Below are 19,386 nucleotides of genomic sequence, written 5' to 3' on the forward strand. Positions count from 1 at the left end.
TTTATAACCAATTCAAAACCTAAATATTTTTGATGCTTGGAAATGACCATGCAGTTCGTTCATTCATGTGAAATATGTTCTGAACGGGTAAACTCAATTTAAACTTGTGGTGGTAAAAATATATTTATTTTCTCCCTATTTTCTGGATCCTTAATTGCTAAAGCCAAAGTAGATATGCAGGAGGGTTGGTTGTCATAAGATAACGTACAACAGAAAATGTAGATATGTGGGAACAGGTTTTTGTATGCAGTGGTTAATAATTTGCTGAACTGTGACTATGGTTTTGACTACTGGGGAAAAGGCACAATGGTTACCGTCACCTCAGGTATGGAATCTTATTATCTCTGATTAGAAAATGAAATTAATTAATGGTTTTTGATCATTTTAAAGTAGTCATAACTGTTACCAGATGGCCAGTAATAGGACAGCCAACATTTGTTTTTTTTTAAGCATGACAAACTCAGTAGCAAGTTTTTGTAAGAAGTGTAAACTGACTTTCTTAACTGTGACAACTGGGCTTTCGACTACTGGGGAAAAGGCACTATGGTAACGGTGTCGTCAGGTGAGATTTGTACCATTTAAAATCAACAGCAGGGTACGTTTCACTCTGATAGACGTCTCACTTCAAAAGTAAATTGTTTTAAAACAGTATGTACTGTAGCGTTATTCTCAGTAGGAGACAACGATGGATATTTTTGGTTACCGATTTTACTTTGGTGTGTTTTTGTATTGTATTTATAGTTTGTAAGAGGATTAATTAAATACAAAGGCAGACTTACACTTGCCATTAGATGTTGCCTTTTCACACTACATTCAGCACTGTGCTATTATGACGCTTTTGACTACTGGGGAAAGGGTACAATGGTAACTGTTTCATCAGGTAAGAATACGCTTTAATCTCATTTATAACTGCTAAATATGGCATAAGGTAATGTGTTTTTAATATGCATTTGTAACAATATATATCAAATTTGTGCAAAGTAATTTACCTATTTATATCTAAAATAATATGAAAACACCACAAATAATATCAGGGGAGGGAGGTTAAAATTAGTGCAACATAGAACATCTAAATATTTAACATAAGGAAACAAAGATGTGTGTATTGTTACTGTATTGATACTGTGCCTTGTTACACTATTGATCAACTTGATTGTCTTTGTTCTGTTTTAACTAATGCTTGGTGAAAACCTCATTTTGTTTGAACTTTTGTATGATAATTGCACGTTTGTTTTTTCTTTCCCAGTCACTTCAACTGGACCAACTGTCTTTCCTCTGAGGCAATGTGGTTCTGGGACCGGAGACACAGTCACTATTGGCTGCTTTGCCACCGGCTTCACGCCCTCCTCGCTGACCTTCGCATGGAACAAAGTAAATGGGGGTGCCTTGACCGACTTCATTCAGTACCCTCCAGTATATAAGGGCAACTATTATACAGGAGTCAGTCAAATCCAAGTGAGCCGAGCGGACTGGGAAGCAGAGGAGTCGTTCAAATGTGTCGCCACACATGCTGCAGGAAATGGACAGGCCACCATCAACGGGAGACCACCGCCACGTAAGACTTTTTAAATCATATATAAAAGCCTTTGAAAATCTAGCCGGTTTACATGGTGGATTTTTTATGATTGTGCAAAATTGTTACGGTTTTCTCATTAAATGCATTACTACTACAAAAAAATGTAGTAGTTTGGTTATAATCACTGATACTTTATGTGGCACCTTATTGGCTGAGGATTGCTAGAGTACAGGATAATACAGAATACCATCAGTTGAAGAAAGTTTTAAATTTCACAGAGCATTGAAAAAAGGATACAAGGTTACTTCTAGTTACCTCTAGTTATGATGACCTAATGGCAAATAACTAACTAATTAAATTTACAAAAACTTTTGTTGTTCTTATTATACAATAATAATATTTACATAGCACAATTCATACAGTGAATGCAGTACAAAGTGCTTTATACCGAAGAACAAAAAGACAAATGTTTAAATTAAATTAGTGGTAACAAAAATAAGCAATAAGTGTTATGAATGTAATATGTACAAAAGTTAATCTCTATCTTAGAGATGTCATTAGAGGCAGACTTTACCATATCTTTTAAACGTTTTAGAAACAACTATACGCCAATCTGTCATTTAAAATAAACATAACACAGAGGAGGGCATAAAAATAAACTATAATAAATAAAAGCATGAGATATCCGTAAATATATTTTATTTCATGAGTAGACCTGAGAGACAAACCAAACAGTGAGGTGGAATGAGAAGGCTGAAGCTCAGCTGCTGACCATTTTATTCTTTGCTAATATGCTTGTCTGTCCTCTGCACCTGTCTAAGAGAACAGATTATTGCAATGTGTTCTTTCCATCTGCATAATCCTAGTTCTTCTTGATGTCTGTCTGCCTCCACTCCCAATCTATGCTGATAAGTAACATGACATATCTGTCCACTTGCCCAAACAGTCAGTGTATATGCAGAAGCGAGCATTAAAGTTCTTAGTTCTACTATATAATTTTGTTAACGATGAAAATCGATTTTTTTTCCCACTCTTTCTGCACAATTTAGCAACAAGCTACAATAAGCATTAATTTGAGGACTATAATCACAATGTGCATGTGTGTAAGTTTTATAATATATAGTAAAAAAAATTAAACATTGATCACCATTGCTTCTGCATACACACACACACACACACACATAAATGTTCCCTGCTTCTGCATACATATATTTGTGTATATGTTTGTTTTTCAGCGCCGATTTCTAAGTTGCCAACTCTAGTGTTGGCCTCCTCTGCTGAGGGAACCGAGGCTTCCTTCTCCTGCTTTGCCAAAGATTTTACACCAAATGATTATGAGATCAAATGGCTGAAAAACAACGAGGAAATCCCCAACAAAATATACGAGACCAAAACACCTATTTCGAAGGGACCAGAGGATGACAATGGAACTATACTGTACAGTGTAGCCAGTTTTCTGACAGTGGCGTCGAGTGAGTGGACCGTTGCTAGTACGTTTACATGCAAGTTCACGGGGAAAGATGGAGAAGTCCCAACATACACGAATTCATCCGTGTCCTACACAGAACCAACCCGTGAGTACATTTTTACTTTCTCTTCAACAAAAATATGTATGTGTAATTAAAATGATTTCTGTTCAATAATTATTCATTAATTCCACACTCTCACAGTTGGTCCCTGTGCTGGATCAGAATTGGAGGTAAAGATCATACCCCCCACAATGGAGGATATATTCATATACAGAAAAGGAACTGTAAAATGTCAAGTCACAGTATCCCAACCATCTGTGGATAAGATTTCATGGGAGAACGGGGTTGGAAATGAAATACCAGGAGGTTCAATATCCCCACCTAAAGGATATAAAGGCATATTAACCCTTCCACTTGACATCACATATGACGAATGGAGCCAGGGAACAGAGTTCCAGTGCATTGTTGAACATGACAATTGGTTTGAACCACTTAAGAGAACCTATAAACGGATTACTGGTAAGAAAGGCATCCAGAAAGCACGCACTAAAAGCCTGTTTAATATGTCATCAAACATATTGTGATTGTTATTTCTGAAATATTTTGTAACAGAGATTACATACAGCACTGTAGGTACTTTAATTTGTGGAGGGAGCCCTAATTGTTCTCTCATGCTTGCAGGAGGACAGACTAAGCGACCTTCAGTATATATGCTACCTCTAGAACATACTAGAGAAGAAACGGTGACCCTGACTTGCTATGTGAAAGACTTCTTCCCTCGGGAGCTTTTTGTGTCTTGGCTTGTCGATGACGTGGAAGCTGACTCAGAATACACATACCATACCACAAACCCTGTAGAAAACCGAGGATCCTATTCTGCTTATGGCCAGTTATCTCTCAGCCTTAACAAATGGAAAAACAACGGCAGTGTGTATAGCTGTGTAGTTTACCACGAGTCTATGGCTAACACGACTAAAGCTATTGTCAGGTCCATTGGGCAGAGAACATCAGAACAAACCAACATGGTTAACCTCAACATGAACCTCCCGTGCAACGCCCAGTAGATGTTACTCTGTGTCGTTGTGTCTTCTGTTGTTCGTTGTTTAATGTTTGTTGCTTGTGGTATGACATTGTATTTGTCTTTTTAATGCAGATTCAAAATAAAAAAAAAAAAGCACTTTGTATGTTGCATGCTGTTCATGTCTTTATTTAACCAATGTTTTCGTCTACGTGTTTTTCGTAAGTGTAGCATCACAGTGCTATCCTAATGCAACAGAAATTAGGTGGAGTTGTCACCATGTTTGACAACAATATATCAAATCAGATTTTATTCACTAGAATAACACCACCACCACCACCACATTCATTTTAGGCAAATATTTAACTAAAGAAATCCTATGTGTTCATTGTTATGGTGGTGCCTTAACATCGTTTGTGACTTGTCTTTGTGCATGTGTGTTTCATCCACTGGGTCTTGCACCCCCTCCACAGAACAAATGGTTGTTTGAGGTCCAACTCCAGCTCTGGTCAATCAAATGAGAAATATACTGAGTCACATATCAAGTCATCGATGCCAAAACAAATAACGGGGTCTTTCAAAAGCAATTCAGGATCATTGTAGGACAACTTGAATCAACATTTTACAAGGACATGCAAAACAATTAGGCCTTATGGTACATTAACAACAGTGTGATAAGATACCAGAATTTTATAGAAATAATTTGGGTTTGTCTATTTTATAATTGAATTGATTGACTAACTAAAGTGATTGATTTATTGATTCAATCCATCAAATGTGATGTTATAAAATACATTGCCCTATAACAGGAAAGGGATCGAATCTGGTAATCGTCTCATGAGCTACTGTTCAAAGCTGAGTTTGTCCCGAGTGTTAACTGAATAATTACTGTATCCAGACTACAACATTGCAGTGGAGGCAGAAGATGATAACATGAGAAGCACAGCCATCACCTTCATCCTTCTCTTCCTCATCACTCTGCTGTTCACCATCGGAACCACCGCTTTCAAGGTAATAATGAGTGAATGTGTGTGCACATATTTGGACTTAATGAATGATAAACCAGATAAAGGCAAAACAGTGTTATGCATTCAAACAACACAGATGGGTCCTCTAACATGAGGAGTGACAATAGGTCCATACAGGGCATAGTCGTGATGATAACAATCATCTAGTTCAGATTATACAAAAATGTGTTATAAATGTTTAACTACATCTTGTGGCTATTACAATGACTTTATTTTAAGTGGCCATCTCTAAGATTTTAATTCATAAATACATAAATAAATGCCTGTTGAGTCACTATCTATCGCTGAAGGAGGTAACACTCAAGCTGTGAGCTGTGACGCCATTTCTGGCTAAATTAAAAAATATATATATGTTTTTCTTTATTGTAAAACACACAAAAATGCAGATAACTGAAAATGTGAAGCTCACATATCAACAAAAAACACAAACTAAAATTAGAGTCATAATCATCATAATATGCATCCTAAGGGGGTGCACACATAGACATTAACACTTGTGTAATTTAATGATTTGCAATAATACACTTAAAATAAAAGCCACCTTTGTGTTTTACAGACTAAGAGATGTTGAATCCACTCTGTGGCAAACTGTGGTATATTGAGTATACAATTTAACATTGTGAGCTCAAAAATAATGATTTAAAATATATTATACTAAATTGTAACATTTTGTTTGTGCCATATATTAATACATGTATTCTTACAATATTACTAATCTAAATATGTTATTGTTTTTCTATCATTTCAGGTTAAATGAAACATGGTTAACTTTCTGATTTCTTTTTATTTTTATTTTCACACTGTCCTTCTCATACATTGATAATATCATGTAAGTAATCACAATTGTCCATTTTCACTTTAATTACAAGAGCTTTGTGTCTTTTTTTGAAAATAAATGTTTAAATGAAGATTAATTGACTGCTCCTGCAACTTTTTTCCTCGATTTTGAAATGATATGCCCGGTACTTAGAAAGAATAATAATTAACAATACTCATAACAGTAAAATGTATGTTTTTCAAACATTTTATCTTTTAACAAAAATATTGTACTATGCAATATGTTGTTTCGTCCATCACCTCCCTTGCACCTGGAATCAAGTCCCCATGTTCAACTCAATATGTAAATTTGCCGATTTACAGTTGGTTGGTTCTTGAGTCTATTATTAGACCTGAGAATAAAAACCTTTACCAAAGTCATGAGAAGCTGTGTAAAGTCTATCTGAAAACGTATGTAAATTGATATGAGACATTTAAATGTGCACTCTCGCTTCTCTTACTGGCACAACCACTCCTTACACCTGGTGTCTGTAATGCACCGTTGCTCTTTGCACTGTTTCACTTCTGTCTTCGGCACTTTTTTGGGACCTGGGTGTGACTCAATGCTTCAGCTTGCTGCTCGCCCTGATCATGCTGTCCCTGTCATGCTGTGACAGCTGCAACAGAGCTCCAGCTTGGTCTCCACCTAACTTTAAGACATCAAACACTCTTAAAGTACAACTCTGCCACCTAGTCTAAAAATAGGGGTATTACATTTAGAATTGAGACAACACAGTTGGTTACCTGACCAAAGTCTGTAGGTATGTATACCGCTAATATTTTTAAAATGTATACATCCAACATTTAGAATGAGGCAAGTTGATGGATAATTATTTTCTCTCTATTTCAGCACCGCGGGTTGTCCCTCCAAACGTCACATTACACCCTGTCTTGGAAGGTGAATTATGGGCCTCGCCACTCAGACTCGTCTGCACCATAAGTGGCTTCTTTCCAGACACACTGAGTGTGGAGTGGGAGCGGGACGACATACCTCTCAGCAATACGCAGATCAACAGGAAGCTGCAGAGTGTGGAGGAAGAGGAGGAAACCTTCAGTCTAAGCAGTGAGATTGAGCCAAATATGGAAGAATGGGAAAATGGCTCAAATTTTACATGCAAGCCCACTCACAACGATCAGGAATTTACAAGGAGAATAAGTATTTGTCAATGTAAGTATGTAGGACTACAGTCTCCCAGCACAATATGAAAATTGTTGATATATCACCAATGCTTTAAGACAAAAAAATGCCTATAAAGATTGAGTAATTTTAATAAAATTAACATGTCTATGGCCAAATATATTGTTTTTCCTCATGCAGACCATACAAGTGATCCTCCTTCCATCCATGTGAAGATTCCCAGCTTCAAGACAGTCATGACAGAATCTGATGTAAAAGCAACATGCTTGGTCCACACGGTTCTTGATGCCAAGGTGACCTGGCTGATGAACGGGAAAGTCACACCAGGTATCACAGAGCGCCAGGACAAAAATAAAACTCTCGTCAGTAAAGTGACAGTTCCTTCAAGCCAATGGAAACGACTCAAGTCTATAACATGTAAAGCCGACCATAAGTGCTTCTCCACTGAGAGGAATGTGAGTGTTGCAGGTAAGACAACATACAACATGAACATCAGATGTCTTGCAACAGCAAAGGACCTAAAAGAATAAATTCTCCTCTGTTTACTCTGCTGTATCACCCAGGGCCAGCAATCACAGCACCATCGATTGAGATCAGGAGATCTCTCAAGGAACGAGAGAGTGCTGTGCTGGAGTGTGACATCACAGGACTCGTATCATGTGACCTATACGTCACCTTTCAAGCCAACAATAAGGACATCTCTAATAAAGAGTATGTTGATCTTCCTGAAGCCCCAGGCCTCCATTCAATCAGTAGACACTTCCCTGTCACTTCAACGCACTTGAAGAAAGACACAAGATTCACCTGCAAAGTGACCCAAGGATTCACCAGAAACTTTAAGTCAAACCCCACTGGCAATTTTTTGGGTGAGAGGGGCCACGCTTCTTTCTCTTAATGGCAGCTGAGTTCATGTTTTTCACTTTATTTATCTTTAATACCCATTCATTGATTAATTGATGCACTGCTTCATCTCCCATGTAGTGGAACCATCAATGGAACTTCTACTGGCCCCCATTAAAGAGTCAGGACCACAGAGACTCTTTTGCTCTGCTTGGGGCTTCAACCCACAAATTAAATGGTCTTATGAGTCTCAGCAAAGATTTCCATCAACAAATGAATTCAGCATGGGTGCAGATGGACGTGTGACAGTAACCAGTCAACTTCAGATCCTTCACACAGAGTGGAAAACTGGGAAAGTCTTCACTTGTGAAGTATCTGACAAGTTTCTGAATGTGAAAAAAAACATCAGCCTCTGCTCAGGTAAAGTGACAACATAATGGGTGAAGAACAAATATATTTTAACGTTTTCTGAATCAGCCATTAAGCTTTTGAGATACTTTTCTGTTTCAATTTCACCCCTATGTTCCTTGTTCTGAAACTTCTGGAGTGGTGGTCCCTATGTTCAAGGACCACCACTCCAGAAGTTTCAGAACAAGGAAAAGTTGACTATCACCTGTCTTCTGGTCGGTCCTTCTCTTAATGATTTCTCCATCACCTGGAAAGTAGGTGGGAACACTTACTCCTCGAATGTCCACAAGGAGCCACCAGTTATACACAGCAATGGGACAGAATGTGTCTATACATAGTAATATATATAATATAATGCATATATAGATCGAATAATTTTAATAAAATTAACATGTCTATGGCCAAATATATTGTATTTCCTCATGCAGACCATACAAGTGATCCTCCTTCCATCCATGTGAAGATTCCCAGCTTCAAGACAGTCATGACAGAATCTGATGTAAAAGCAACATGCTTGGTCCACACTGTTCTTGATGCCAAGGTGACCTGGCTGATGAACGGGAAAGTCACACCAGGTATCACAGAGCGCCAGGACAAAAATAAAACTCTCGTCAGTAAAGTGACAGTTCCTTCAAGCCAATGGAAACGACTCAAGTCTATAACATGTAAAGCCGACCATAAGTGCTTCTCCACTGAGAGGAATGTGAGTGTTGCAGGTAAGACAACATACAACATGAACATCAGATGTCTTGCAACAGCAAAGGACCTAAAAGAATAAATTCTCCTCTGTTTACTCTGCTGTATCACCCAGGGCCAGCAATCACAGCACCATCGATTGAGATCAGGAGATCTCTCAAGGAACGAGAGAGTGCTGTGCTGGAGTGTGACATCACAGGACTCGTATCATGTGACCTATACGTCACCTTTCAAGCCAACAATAAGGACATCTCTAATAAAGAGTATGTTGATCTTCCTGAAGCCCCAGGCCTCCATTCAATCAGTAGATACTTCCCTGTCACTTCAACGCACTTGAAGAAAGACACAAGATTCACCTGCAAAGTGACCCAAGGATTCACCAGAAACTTTAAGTCAAACCCCACTGGCAATTTTTTGGGTGAGAGGGGCCACGCTTCTTTCTCTTAATGGCAGCTGAGTTCATGTTTTTCACTTTATTTATCTTTAATACCCATTCATTGATTAATTGATGCACTGCTTCATCTCCCATGTAGTGGAACCATCAATGGAACTTCTACTGGCCCCCATTAAAGAGTCAGGACCACAGAGACTCTTTTGCTCTGCTTGGGGCTTCAACCCACAAATTAAATGGTCTTATGAGTCTCAGCAAAGATTTCCATCAACAAATGAATTCAGCATGGGTGCAGATGGACGTGTGACAGTAACCAGTCAACTTCAGATCCTTCACACAGAGTGGAAAACTGGGAAAGTCTTCACTTGTGAAGTATCTGACAAGTTTCTGAATGTGAAAAAAAACATCAGCCTCTGCTCAGGTAAAGTGACAACATAATGGGTGAAGAACAAATATATTTTAACGTTTTCTGAATCAGCCATTAAGCTTTTGAGATACTTTTCTGTTTCAATTTCACCCCTATGTTCCTTGTTCTGAAACTTCTGGAGTGGTGGTCCCTATGTTCAGGGACCACCACTCCAGAAGTTTCAGAACAAGGAAAAGTTGACTATCACCTGTCTTCTGGTCGGTCCTTCTCTTAATGATTTCTCCATCACCTGGAAAGTAGGTGGGAACACTTACTCCTCGAATGTCCACAAGGAGCCACCAGTTATACACAGCAATGGGACAGAATGTGTCTATACATAGTAATATATATAATATAATGCATATATAGATCGAATAATTTTAATAAAATTAACATGTCTATGGCCAAATATATTGTATTTCCTCATGCAGACCATACAAGTGATCCTCCTTCCATCCATGTGAAGATTCCCAGCTTCAAGACAGTCATGACAGAATCTGATGTAAAAGCAACATGCTTGGTCCACACTGTTCTTGATGCCAAGGTGACCTGGCTGATGAACGGGAAAGTCACACCAGGTATCACAGAGCGCCAGGACAAAAATAAAACTCTCGTCAGTGAAGTGACAGTTCCTTCAAGCCAATGGAAACGACTCAAGTCTATAACATGTAAAGCCGACCATAAGTGCTTCTCCACTGAGAGGACTGTGAGTGTTGCAGGTAAGACAACATACAACATGAACATCAGATGTCTTGCAACAGCAAAGGACCTTAAAGAATAAATTCTCCTCTGTTTACTCTGCTGTATCACCCAGGGCCAGCAATCACAGCACCATCGATTGAGATCAGGAGATCTCTCAAGGGTTTGCCGGAACGAGAGAGTGCTGTGCTGGAGTGTGACATCACAGGACTCGTATCATGTGACCTATACGTCACCTTTCAAGCCAACGATGAGGACATCTTTAATGAGTATGTTGATCTTCCTGAAGCCCCAGGCCTCCATTCAATCAGTAGATACTTCCCTGTCCCTTCAACGCACTTGAAGAAAGACACAAGATTCACCTGCAAAGTGACCCAAGGATTCACCAGAAACTTTAAGTCAAACCCCACTGGCAATTTTTTGGGTGAGAGGGGCCACGCTTCTTTCTCTTAATGGCAGCTGAGTTCATGTTTTTCACTTTATTTATCTTTAATACCCATTCATTGATTAATTGATGCACTGCTTCATCTCCCATGTAGTGGAACCATCAATGGAACTTCTACTGGCCCCCATTAAAGAGTCAGGACCACAGAGACTCTTTTGCTCTGCTTGGGGCTTCAACCCACAAATTAAATGGTCTTATGAGTCTCAGCAAAGATTTCCATCAACAAATGAATTCAGCATGGGTGCAGATGGACGTGTGACAGTAACCAGTCAACTTCAGATCCTTCACACAGAGTGGAAAACTGGGAAAGTCTTCACTTGTGAAGTATCTGACAAGTTTCTGAATGTGAAAAAAAACATCAGCCTCTGCTCAGGTAAAGTGACAACATAATGGGTGAAGAACAAATATATTTTAACGTTTTCTGAATCAGCCATTAAGCTTTTGAGATACTTTTCTGTTTCAATTTCACCCCTATGTTCCTTGTTCTGAAACTTCTGGAGTGGTGGTCCCTATGTTCAGGGACCACCACTCCAGAAGTTTCAGAACAAGGAAAAGTTGACTATCACCTGTCTTCTGGTCGGTCCTTCTCTTAATGATTTCTCCATCACCTGGAAAGTAGGTGGGAACACTTACTCCTCGAATGTCCACAAGGAGCCACCAGTTATACACAGCAATGGGACAGAATGTGTCTATACATAGTAATATATATAATATAATGCATATATAGATCGAATAATTTTAATAAAATTAACATGTCTATGGCCAAATATATTGTATTTCCTCATGCAGACCATACAAGTGATCCTCCTTCCATCCATGTGAAGATTCCCAGCTTCAAGACAGTCATGACAGAATCTGATGTAAAAGCAACATGCTTGGTCCACACGGTTCTTGATGCCAAGGTGACCTGGCTGATGAACGGGAAAGTCACACCAGGTATCACAGAGCGCCAGGACAAAAATAAAACTCTCGTCAGTGAAGTGACAGTTCCTTCAAGCCAATGGAAACGACTCAAGTCTATAACATGTAAAGCCGACCATAAGTGCTTCTCCACTGAGAGGACTGTGAGTGTTGCAGGTAAGACAACATACAACATGAACATCAGATGTCTTGCAACAGCAAAGGACCTTAAAGAATAAATTCTCCTCTGTTTACTCTGCTGTATCACCCAGGGCCAGCAATCACAGCACCATCGATTGAGATCAGGAGATCTCTCAAGGGTTTGCCGGAACGAGAGAGTGCTGTGCTGGAGTGTGACATCACAGGACTCGTATCATGTGACCTATACGTCACCTTTCAAGCCAACGATGAGGACATCTTTAATGAGTATGTTGATCTTCCTGAAGCCCCAGGCCTCCATTCAATCAGTAGATACTTCCCTGTCCCTTCAACGCACTTGAAGAAAGACACAAGATTCACCTGCAAAGTGACCCAAGGATTCACCAGAAACTTTAAGTCAAACCCCACTGGCAATTTTTTGGGTGAGAGGGGCCACGCTTCTTTCTCTTAATGGCAGCTGAGTTCATGTTTTTCACTTTATTTATCTTTAATACCCATTCATTGATTAATTGATGCACTGCTTCATCTCCCATGTAGTGGAACCATCAATGGAACTTCTACTGGCCCCCATTAAAGAGTCAGGACAACAGAGACTCGTTTGCTCTGCTTGGGGCTTCAACCCACAAATTAAATGGTCTTCTGAGTCGCAGCAAAGATCTCCATCAATCAGCATGGGTGCAGATGGACGTGTGACAGTAACCAGTCAACTTCAGATCCCTCACACACAGTGGAAAACTGGGAAAGTCTTCACTTGTGAAGTATCTGACAAGTTTCTGAACACAATTGTGACAAAAAACATCAGCCTCTGCTCAGGTAAAGTGACAACATAATGGGTGAAGTACAAATATATTTTAAAATTTTCTGAATCAGCCATTAAGCTTTTGAGACACTTTTCTGTTGCAATTTCACCCCCTTTAATGTCATGTTCTTTTTTTTTTAGTAACTCCAGCATCATACCAGATGGTTGGCGTCTATGTTCAGGGACCACCACTCCAGAAGTTTCAGAACAAGGGACAGGTGACTATCACCTGTCTTCTGGTCGGTCCTTCTCTTGATGATTTCTCCATCACCTGGAAAGTAGGTGGGAACACTTACTCCTCGAATGTCCACAAGGAGCCACCAGTTATACACCCCAATGGGACAGAGACTTTGCAAAGCTCCATCAATGTGTCAGCTGAGGACTGGCATGCGTTTAAACAAGTGTCCTGTGAGGCAAAGCACAGATGTTCCAACCAGGGCTACGAGGACCACACAAAGAAAAGCAAAGGTAGTGTGCAAAGATATTTCTGAATTTTGAGTATAACATAGTTTAAGAAGGCAAGATTGCATCAGAAACTCCATTAAAAAAAATTATCCATGATGGTTGTGGTGGTTGTGAGTGAGCAAAGATTTAAAAATGGTAAAAAATGTGCTTTTATCTCCTTTTTGTGTTTCACAAGTCCTGTATCCACCAGCAGTGAAGATCATGAAACCAAGTGCCTCTGACCTGTCTACGTCAGACGTCCCTGCACTTATTTGCCTAGTCTCTGGATTTTTCCCATCTAACACCATAGTGCATTGGGAAGAGAATGGCCAGAGACTCCCTTCAACTGACTACACCAACAGTCCTACATGGAAATACACAGGGAGCAGCACATATTCAATGAGCAGCAGACTTAACATATCAAAAACTGAGGACAAGGAGTCGACGTATTCTTGTGTTGTGAGACATGAGTCATCTGAAACGCCCTTTGAAAGCACTATCATGGATGTGTTTGGTGAGCTAAGATTTAGCATTTAGTAAAACTGCATTTCTGTAGTGTTGTTCATTATACAAGTATAAATTCAAGGTCTACTCTGATTTATTCTAATGGTGATCACAATCTGATCCGATACTGTATGCTACTGTTGTATCCACCTCAGCCTGCTCTCAATGTTGCTCAATAGCAGTAGTGTAAGCACCAAGGTAAAGAAGAAAAGATGCATTACAGTGTTAGACCATTTGCTCTCACTGGATTAAAGTGTTTTTAACATGTGCAACTATTTTCCCCAGCCTCAGTGACCCACAGTGAACCTTCAGCCACCTTGCTCCAGGGCTCCGGTGAACTTGTGTGCCTGGTGTTTGGCTTCAGCCCTGAATCCATTACAATCACTTGGTTTCTTGATGACACCAAGGAACTGCTGAACTACAACACGAGTGAACCCCACAGAGGCCCAAACGGAAAGTTCAGCATTCAAAGCCACCTTCATCTATCTAAAGTCATCTGGTTACCTGGGACAAACATCACCTGCAGGGTGACGCATGCAAACACCACCCTATCGCTGGATATATCTAAACCAGGTGCTAGTTTATCCACTGATCCAAATCTTTCTAGCCGTTAAAGATTGCACATACTAGGTTAACTACCTATTTCACACATTTGTGGGTATGTTTGGTAACTGCATGGATTATTTTGTTAACATCTCTTCCCAGCCCCTCTTCCAGTTTAACGTTAGCTAACACATTTTAATTATTTCACAGACACCTTGGAGGACTGTGATTTCTTGGATGACATCATGCATGCTGCAGTGAACCAAGACACGGGTGTGGAAAGCTGGTATACTTTCACTTTCCTCACTTTTTTCCTCATCTCCATCATCTATGGCGTGCTGGCTACCGTGATACGGGTAAGATACAACTGTTGTCGTAGCTTTGGTAGATTAAAGTAATCTTCCAGTACATCACTAGACATGTTTATATATATATATATATATATATGTTATGTTTAGTATCGTAATTATTCTGGAATTCTACTTATATGTTGAGGTATAGTTTGAATTTTGATTTTTTGTTATTTTTGGCTTTTTGATATATTTTTTACAAATCAAAACTGTTACTGGATCCTAACACATTCACTATGTTTTCTCGTTTTAGACTAAATGATGATGATGATCACAGGACAGATCCCAGCATCCAAAAGTGGACTTTTTAGGTTTAAAGTGTAATGTAATGATATATGATGATATGATATATGAATGAATGAATGAATGAAGCTTTAAATTCTGACTTTGACATTAAAATATCAATGTAATTAACAATTATTACATCACTGGACTCATTATTGCATTGAGAAAAATACATTTGAAACACGGACAAATACAGATTGTGAAAATTTGCCTCATTGATTCCAATAAAACAAATGATTACACAAACAGCATTTATTCTTCAGGAAAATTATTAGTGCAATATACCGTCTCACACCATCAGCATTACTCTGATTGACCACTAGAGTGAGACAAAGCTTCACATACAGTGGTGGTGATTTGCCACCACTGTGAAACATGCCTACAGGTCTGATGTAGAATTACTAAATGGTATGATACAGAGCTGCATTCACTTGAAAACAGACACCATTTCTATATTTTCTCTTTTCCATACATAGACACACAGATCACTGTAAATGTGTGCACACTATGTCTTTGAGTTCGAGCTGCATGTTTGTGTCTGCATTTGTGTACCTTGTGGGTTTAAAGGAATTCACATCTGGGAGGGATGACACTAAACACATCCTGGCTTACCATTGGCTACCATTGGAGTGTTCTGGCACTGTGTGCGCCTTCATTGGCTGGGGACCCTTTGGCAGCCAGCCCAAATCTGTGACGCTGTTGCTGGGATGGAGTCACAGCATGTTGCTCCAGTGCCAAGGCACCGGCAACAGGGAAGCAGGGCATCATGCCAAGCAGGCTGCCTGAGAGCGTCTCCCTGTCTAAGACCCCCTCCCATCCTTTAATGCCAAGTCTCTCCTCCCTCTGGGTCCCGGCTTGACCCCTTCAGTGTGTCCATATAAACCAGCCTCACAGATATAGGATTACTATTCTCTCTACAACTACTGTTGAAGTATCACTGAGCGAGGTAGTGAACCACAAACTGCCCGGTGGCCGACAGTAGACTGCTGTGGTTGTACTGAGCAGCTCCCAGCGCTGAACGTGTTGAACTGAATGCGAAGTACTACAGCGCTGCAAAGAGAATGCATGCTCATTCAGCTTTACCTGGGAAAAAATATGCATCTTTATCTTTTGAGTAAGATTAATCGTAGAGGTAATCAGTCTATGAAGCATTCAGGCCTTGTCAAGTATTATCATCATTAGTATTATTATTGGCAATGATCATCACACACACACACACACCCACACACACACACACAGTGTGTAGTCCTAGTATTAGACATGCAGTGAACAGACTGAGGTCACTCTTCCAATGTCCATCTCTATTTTTCACAAAAACAAAGAGACAAGAGAGAATTTCACAGTCACACACAACTTGTTTTAGCTCATCTGTTTGTTGTGTTGGGCAATACAACACTGTTTTGTTATTCCACCACATGCAAATAGCTGGTTCAATCGGTAAACCACTACGCAAACATATCATTGTACTGGTAGCTTAAACGTGTATGATGCTTTGGTGTCCGCATTGTCTACCTACTAGCACCGTGAGAGTAATATGATAGATCCACATATCAAGTTACAGGACTTGTTTGTTCAGGTGGAGTTGCTCCTCAGTGCAATTTTTAAAATCACAGTTGCAACAAAACAAAATGCAATGCATGTGCATTTTAATTCCAGCAGGTGGCAATATTCCACTCATCATATTGACCCATAATGTAATGTCACCAGTGGGCCTTTTTCCCACATTTACCGTTTTTAACATGTCACACAGAAAGCACCGGTGTAAACAACCGAACGACTGACGGCTGAATAGCATTTAGCTGGCTCAGTTTGAGGACCTACGTTTGCTGGCTCACTTCCGTTCCCATCTGGGACCTTTCAATACACAAGGCTATCATTAATCTTATTACCTGTGCGCTTACTGGAATCATGAATTAAAACCAGCTGCAAACAACTTTAGCTTAATGTCTCTCACCAAACATTAGCATGCTAGCCAACCACCAACAGAGGTAATAATAATAATAAAACACCAGCTACAACAACAATAAGGACAAATATAACTGGCATTTTCATTTTCATTTAAGCGTTAAACTCACCACTTTTCCCGGGTGTGAGTAGAAAACGGTGACAGAAGTGATTAACTCCTCGACCCTATTCACCTGTGTGCACTAGTGTGGCCTTGATTGGAAAGGGGCGTGGTCGGACCACAATATGGGTCGGACCGAGAATGACTTCCTGCTCCAGTGGTGGGATATAATTGATATACAGGTAAAAGCCAGTAAATTAGAATATTTTGAAAAACTTGATTTATTTCAGTAATTGCATTCAAAAGGTGTAACTTGTACATTATATTTATTCATTGCACACAGACTGATGCATTCAAATGTTTATTTCATTTAATTTTGATGATTTGAAGTGGCAACAAATGAAAATCCAAAATTCCGTGTGTCACAAAATTAGAATATTACTTAAGGCTAATACAAAAAAGGGATTTTTAGAAATGTTGGCCAACTGAAAAGTATGAAAATGAAAAATATGAGCATGTACAATACTCAATACTTGGTTGGAGCTCCTTTTGCCTCAATTACTGCGTTAATGCGGCGTGGCATGGAGTCGATGAGTTTCTGGCACTGCTCAGGTGTTATGAGAGCCCAGGTTGCTCTGATAGTGGCCTTCAACTCTTCTGCGTTTTTGGGTCTGGCATTCTGCATCTTCCTTTTCACAATACCCCACAGATTTTCTATGGGGCTAAGGTCAGGGGAGTTGGCTGGCCAATTTAGAAAAGAAATACCATGGTCCGTAAACCAGGCACGGGTAGATTTTGCGCTGTGTGCAGGCGCCAAGTCCTGTTGGAACTTGAAATCTCCATCTCCATAGAGCAGGTCAGCAGCAGGAAGCATGAAGTGCTCTAAAACTTGCTGGTATACGGCTGCGTTGACCCTGGATCTCAGGAAACAGAGTGGACCGACACCAGCAGATGACATGGCACCCCAAACCATCACTGATGGTGGAAACTTTACACTAGACTTCAGGCAACGTGGATCCTGTGCCTCTCCTGTCCTCCTCCAGACTCTGGGACCTCGATTTCCAAAGGAAATGCAAAATTTGCTTTCGTCAGAAAACATGACTTTGGACCACTCAGCAGCAGTCCAGCTCTTTTTTTCCTTAGCCCAGGTGAGACGCTTTTCGCGCTGTTTCTTGGTCAACAGTGGCTTGACACGAGGTATGCGGCAGTTGAAACCCATGTCTTTCAAGCGTCTCTTGGTGGTGGATCTTGAAGCACTGACTCCAGCAGCTGTCCACTCCTTGTGAATCTCCCCCACATTTTTGAATGGGTTTTTTTTCACAATCTTGACCAGGGCGCGGTGATCCCTATTGCTTGTACACTTTTTCTGACCACAGTTTTCCCTTCCCTTTGCCTCTCCATTAATGTGTTTGGACACAGAGCTCTGAGAACAGCCAGCCTCTTCAGCAATAACCTTTTGTGTCTTTCCCTCCTTGTGCAATGTGTCGATGGTCGCCTTTTGGACAGCTGTCAAATCTGAAGTCTTCCCCATGTTTGTGTAGGCTTCAGAACTGGACTGAGAGACCATTTAAAGCCCTTTGCAGGTGTTTTGAGTTAATCAGCTGATTAGTTTGTGGCACCAGGTATCTTCAAAATTTAACCCTAACACAATATTCTAATTTTGTGACACACGGAATTTTGGATTTTCATTTGTTGCCACTTCAAATCATCAAAATTAAATGAAATAAACATTTGAATGCATCAGTCTGTGTGCAATGAATAAATATAATGTACAAGTTACACCTTTTGAATGCAATTACTGAAATAAATCAAGTTTTTCAAAATATTCTAATTTACTGGCTTTTACCTGTAAGTACATTTACGGGTTAAATACAAATTTGAAGAAAGTATACTTTTCTACCACTGATCCACTAAATTTCCACATGAAAATATTGTACTTTTTACTTCAGTATTTATCGGACAACTTTAGTTACTAGCTACTTTTCAAAATAAAATGTTTACATAGAAAACAAGACAAACACATGAAACTCATCTTTTGTTACAAACTAAACTACCATAATGTACAGCTAAAACGATAAGTCGATTTAATTGATCAGTTTAGAGAAATTTTATCGGAAACTATTTGTTTAATTGTTTAATCATATACAAAACATTTGAAATTACCAGTTTCTCAATTTTTTTTAGGATTTTGTATTATTGGTTGGACACAAAACTATTGTGAAGATGTCACTTTCGTCTCTGGGTAATGTTGACTTCATCTGTCACTATTTTCATAATTTTACAAACAAATCAACTAAAGCAGAAAAATAATCAGCAGATTCATCCATAATGGAAATTATAATTTGTAGCAGTCCAAAATAGTATAACAATTGGCTCCCTTTAATGTCCTGCTTTTACAGTAATGTTTGTATACACACAAATCACCATGCTCTTAATCTGAAAATAAGCAGGAAAAAGCAGCACTGATTTAGATTTGATTATGTTCAGATTTCAGTACATGATCCAAATAGGCCTATATGAGAATATT

General features: G+C 39.5%; 1 protein-coding gene across 11 annotated transcripts in view; it reads left to right on the top strand.

Moving 5' to 3' along the window:
* Window positions 1–15,037, top strand: part of LOC311030586 (uncharacterized protein) — a 331,387-nt gene extending 316,350 nt beyond the window's left edge. For 4 of the 11 annotated variants that reach the window (XM_084036431.1, XM_084036434.1, XM_084036438.1 and 1 more), the window contains exons 4-22: window positions 1,247–1,555; window positions 6,698–7,015; window positions 7,166–7,453; window positions 7,549–7,851; window positions 7,967–8,245; window positions 8,662–8,949; window positions 9,045–9,347; window positions 9,463–9,741; window positions 10,158–10,445; window positions 10,541–10,849; window positions 10,965–11,243; window positions 11,660–11,947; window positions 12,043–12,351; window positions 12,467–12,742; window positions 12,870–13,196; window positions 13,369–13,686; window positions 13,962–14,249; window positions 14,430–14,575; window positions 14,823–15,037. In XM_084036431.1, coding sequence (XP_083892557.1) covers window positions 1,247–1,555; window positions 6,698–7,015; window positions 7,166–7,453; window positions 7,549–7,851; window positions 7,967–8,245; window positions 8,662–8,949; window positions 9,045–9,347; window positions 9,463–9,741; window positions 10,158–10,445; window positions 10,541–10,849; window positions 10,965–11,243; window positions 11,660–11,947; window positions 12,043–12,351; window positions 12,467–12,742; window positions 12,870–13,196; window positions 13,369–13,686; window positions 13,962–14,249; window positions 14,430–14,575; window positions 14,823–14,831 — 5,204 coding nt within the window. In that variant the 3' untranslated portion in view covers window positions 14,832–15,037. Of the gene's footprint in view, window positions 1–275; window positions 326–385; window positions 563–817; window positions 881–1,246; window positions 1,556–6,697; window positions 7,016–7,165; window positions 7,454–7,548; window positions 7,852–7,966; window positions 8,246–8,661; window positions 8,950–9,044; window positions 9,348–9,462; window positions 9,742–10,157; window positions 10,446–10,540; window positions 10,850–10,964; window positions 11,244–11,659; window positions 11,948–12,042; window positions 12,352–12,466; window positions 12,743–12,869; window positions 13,197–13,368; window positions 13,687–13,961; window positions 14,250–14,429; window positions 14,576–14,822 lie in introns of those variants that run through there. The other 7 variants (XM_084036433.1, XM_084036439.1, XM_084036437.1 and 4 more) reach the window with 6 other exon arrangements.
* The last annotated feature ends 4,349 nt before the right edge of the window (window positions 15,038–19,386 follow it).

Source organism: Eutrigla gurnardus (assembly GCF_963514095.1).
Source record: "Eutrigla gurnardus genome assembly, chromosome: 20".
NCBI classification, from domain to species: Eukaryota; Metazoa; Chordata; class Actinopteri; order Perciformes; family Triglidae; genus Eutrigla; species Eutrigla gurnardus.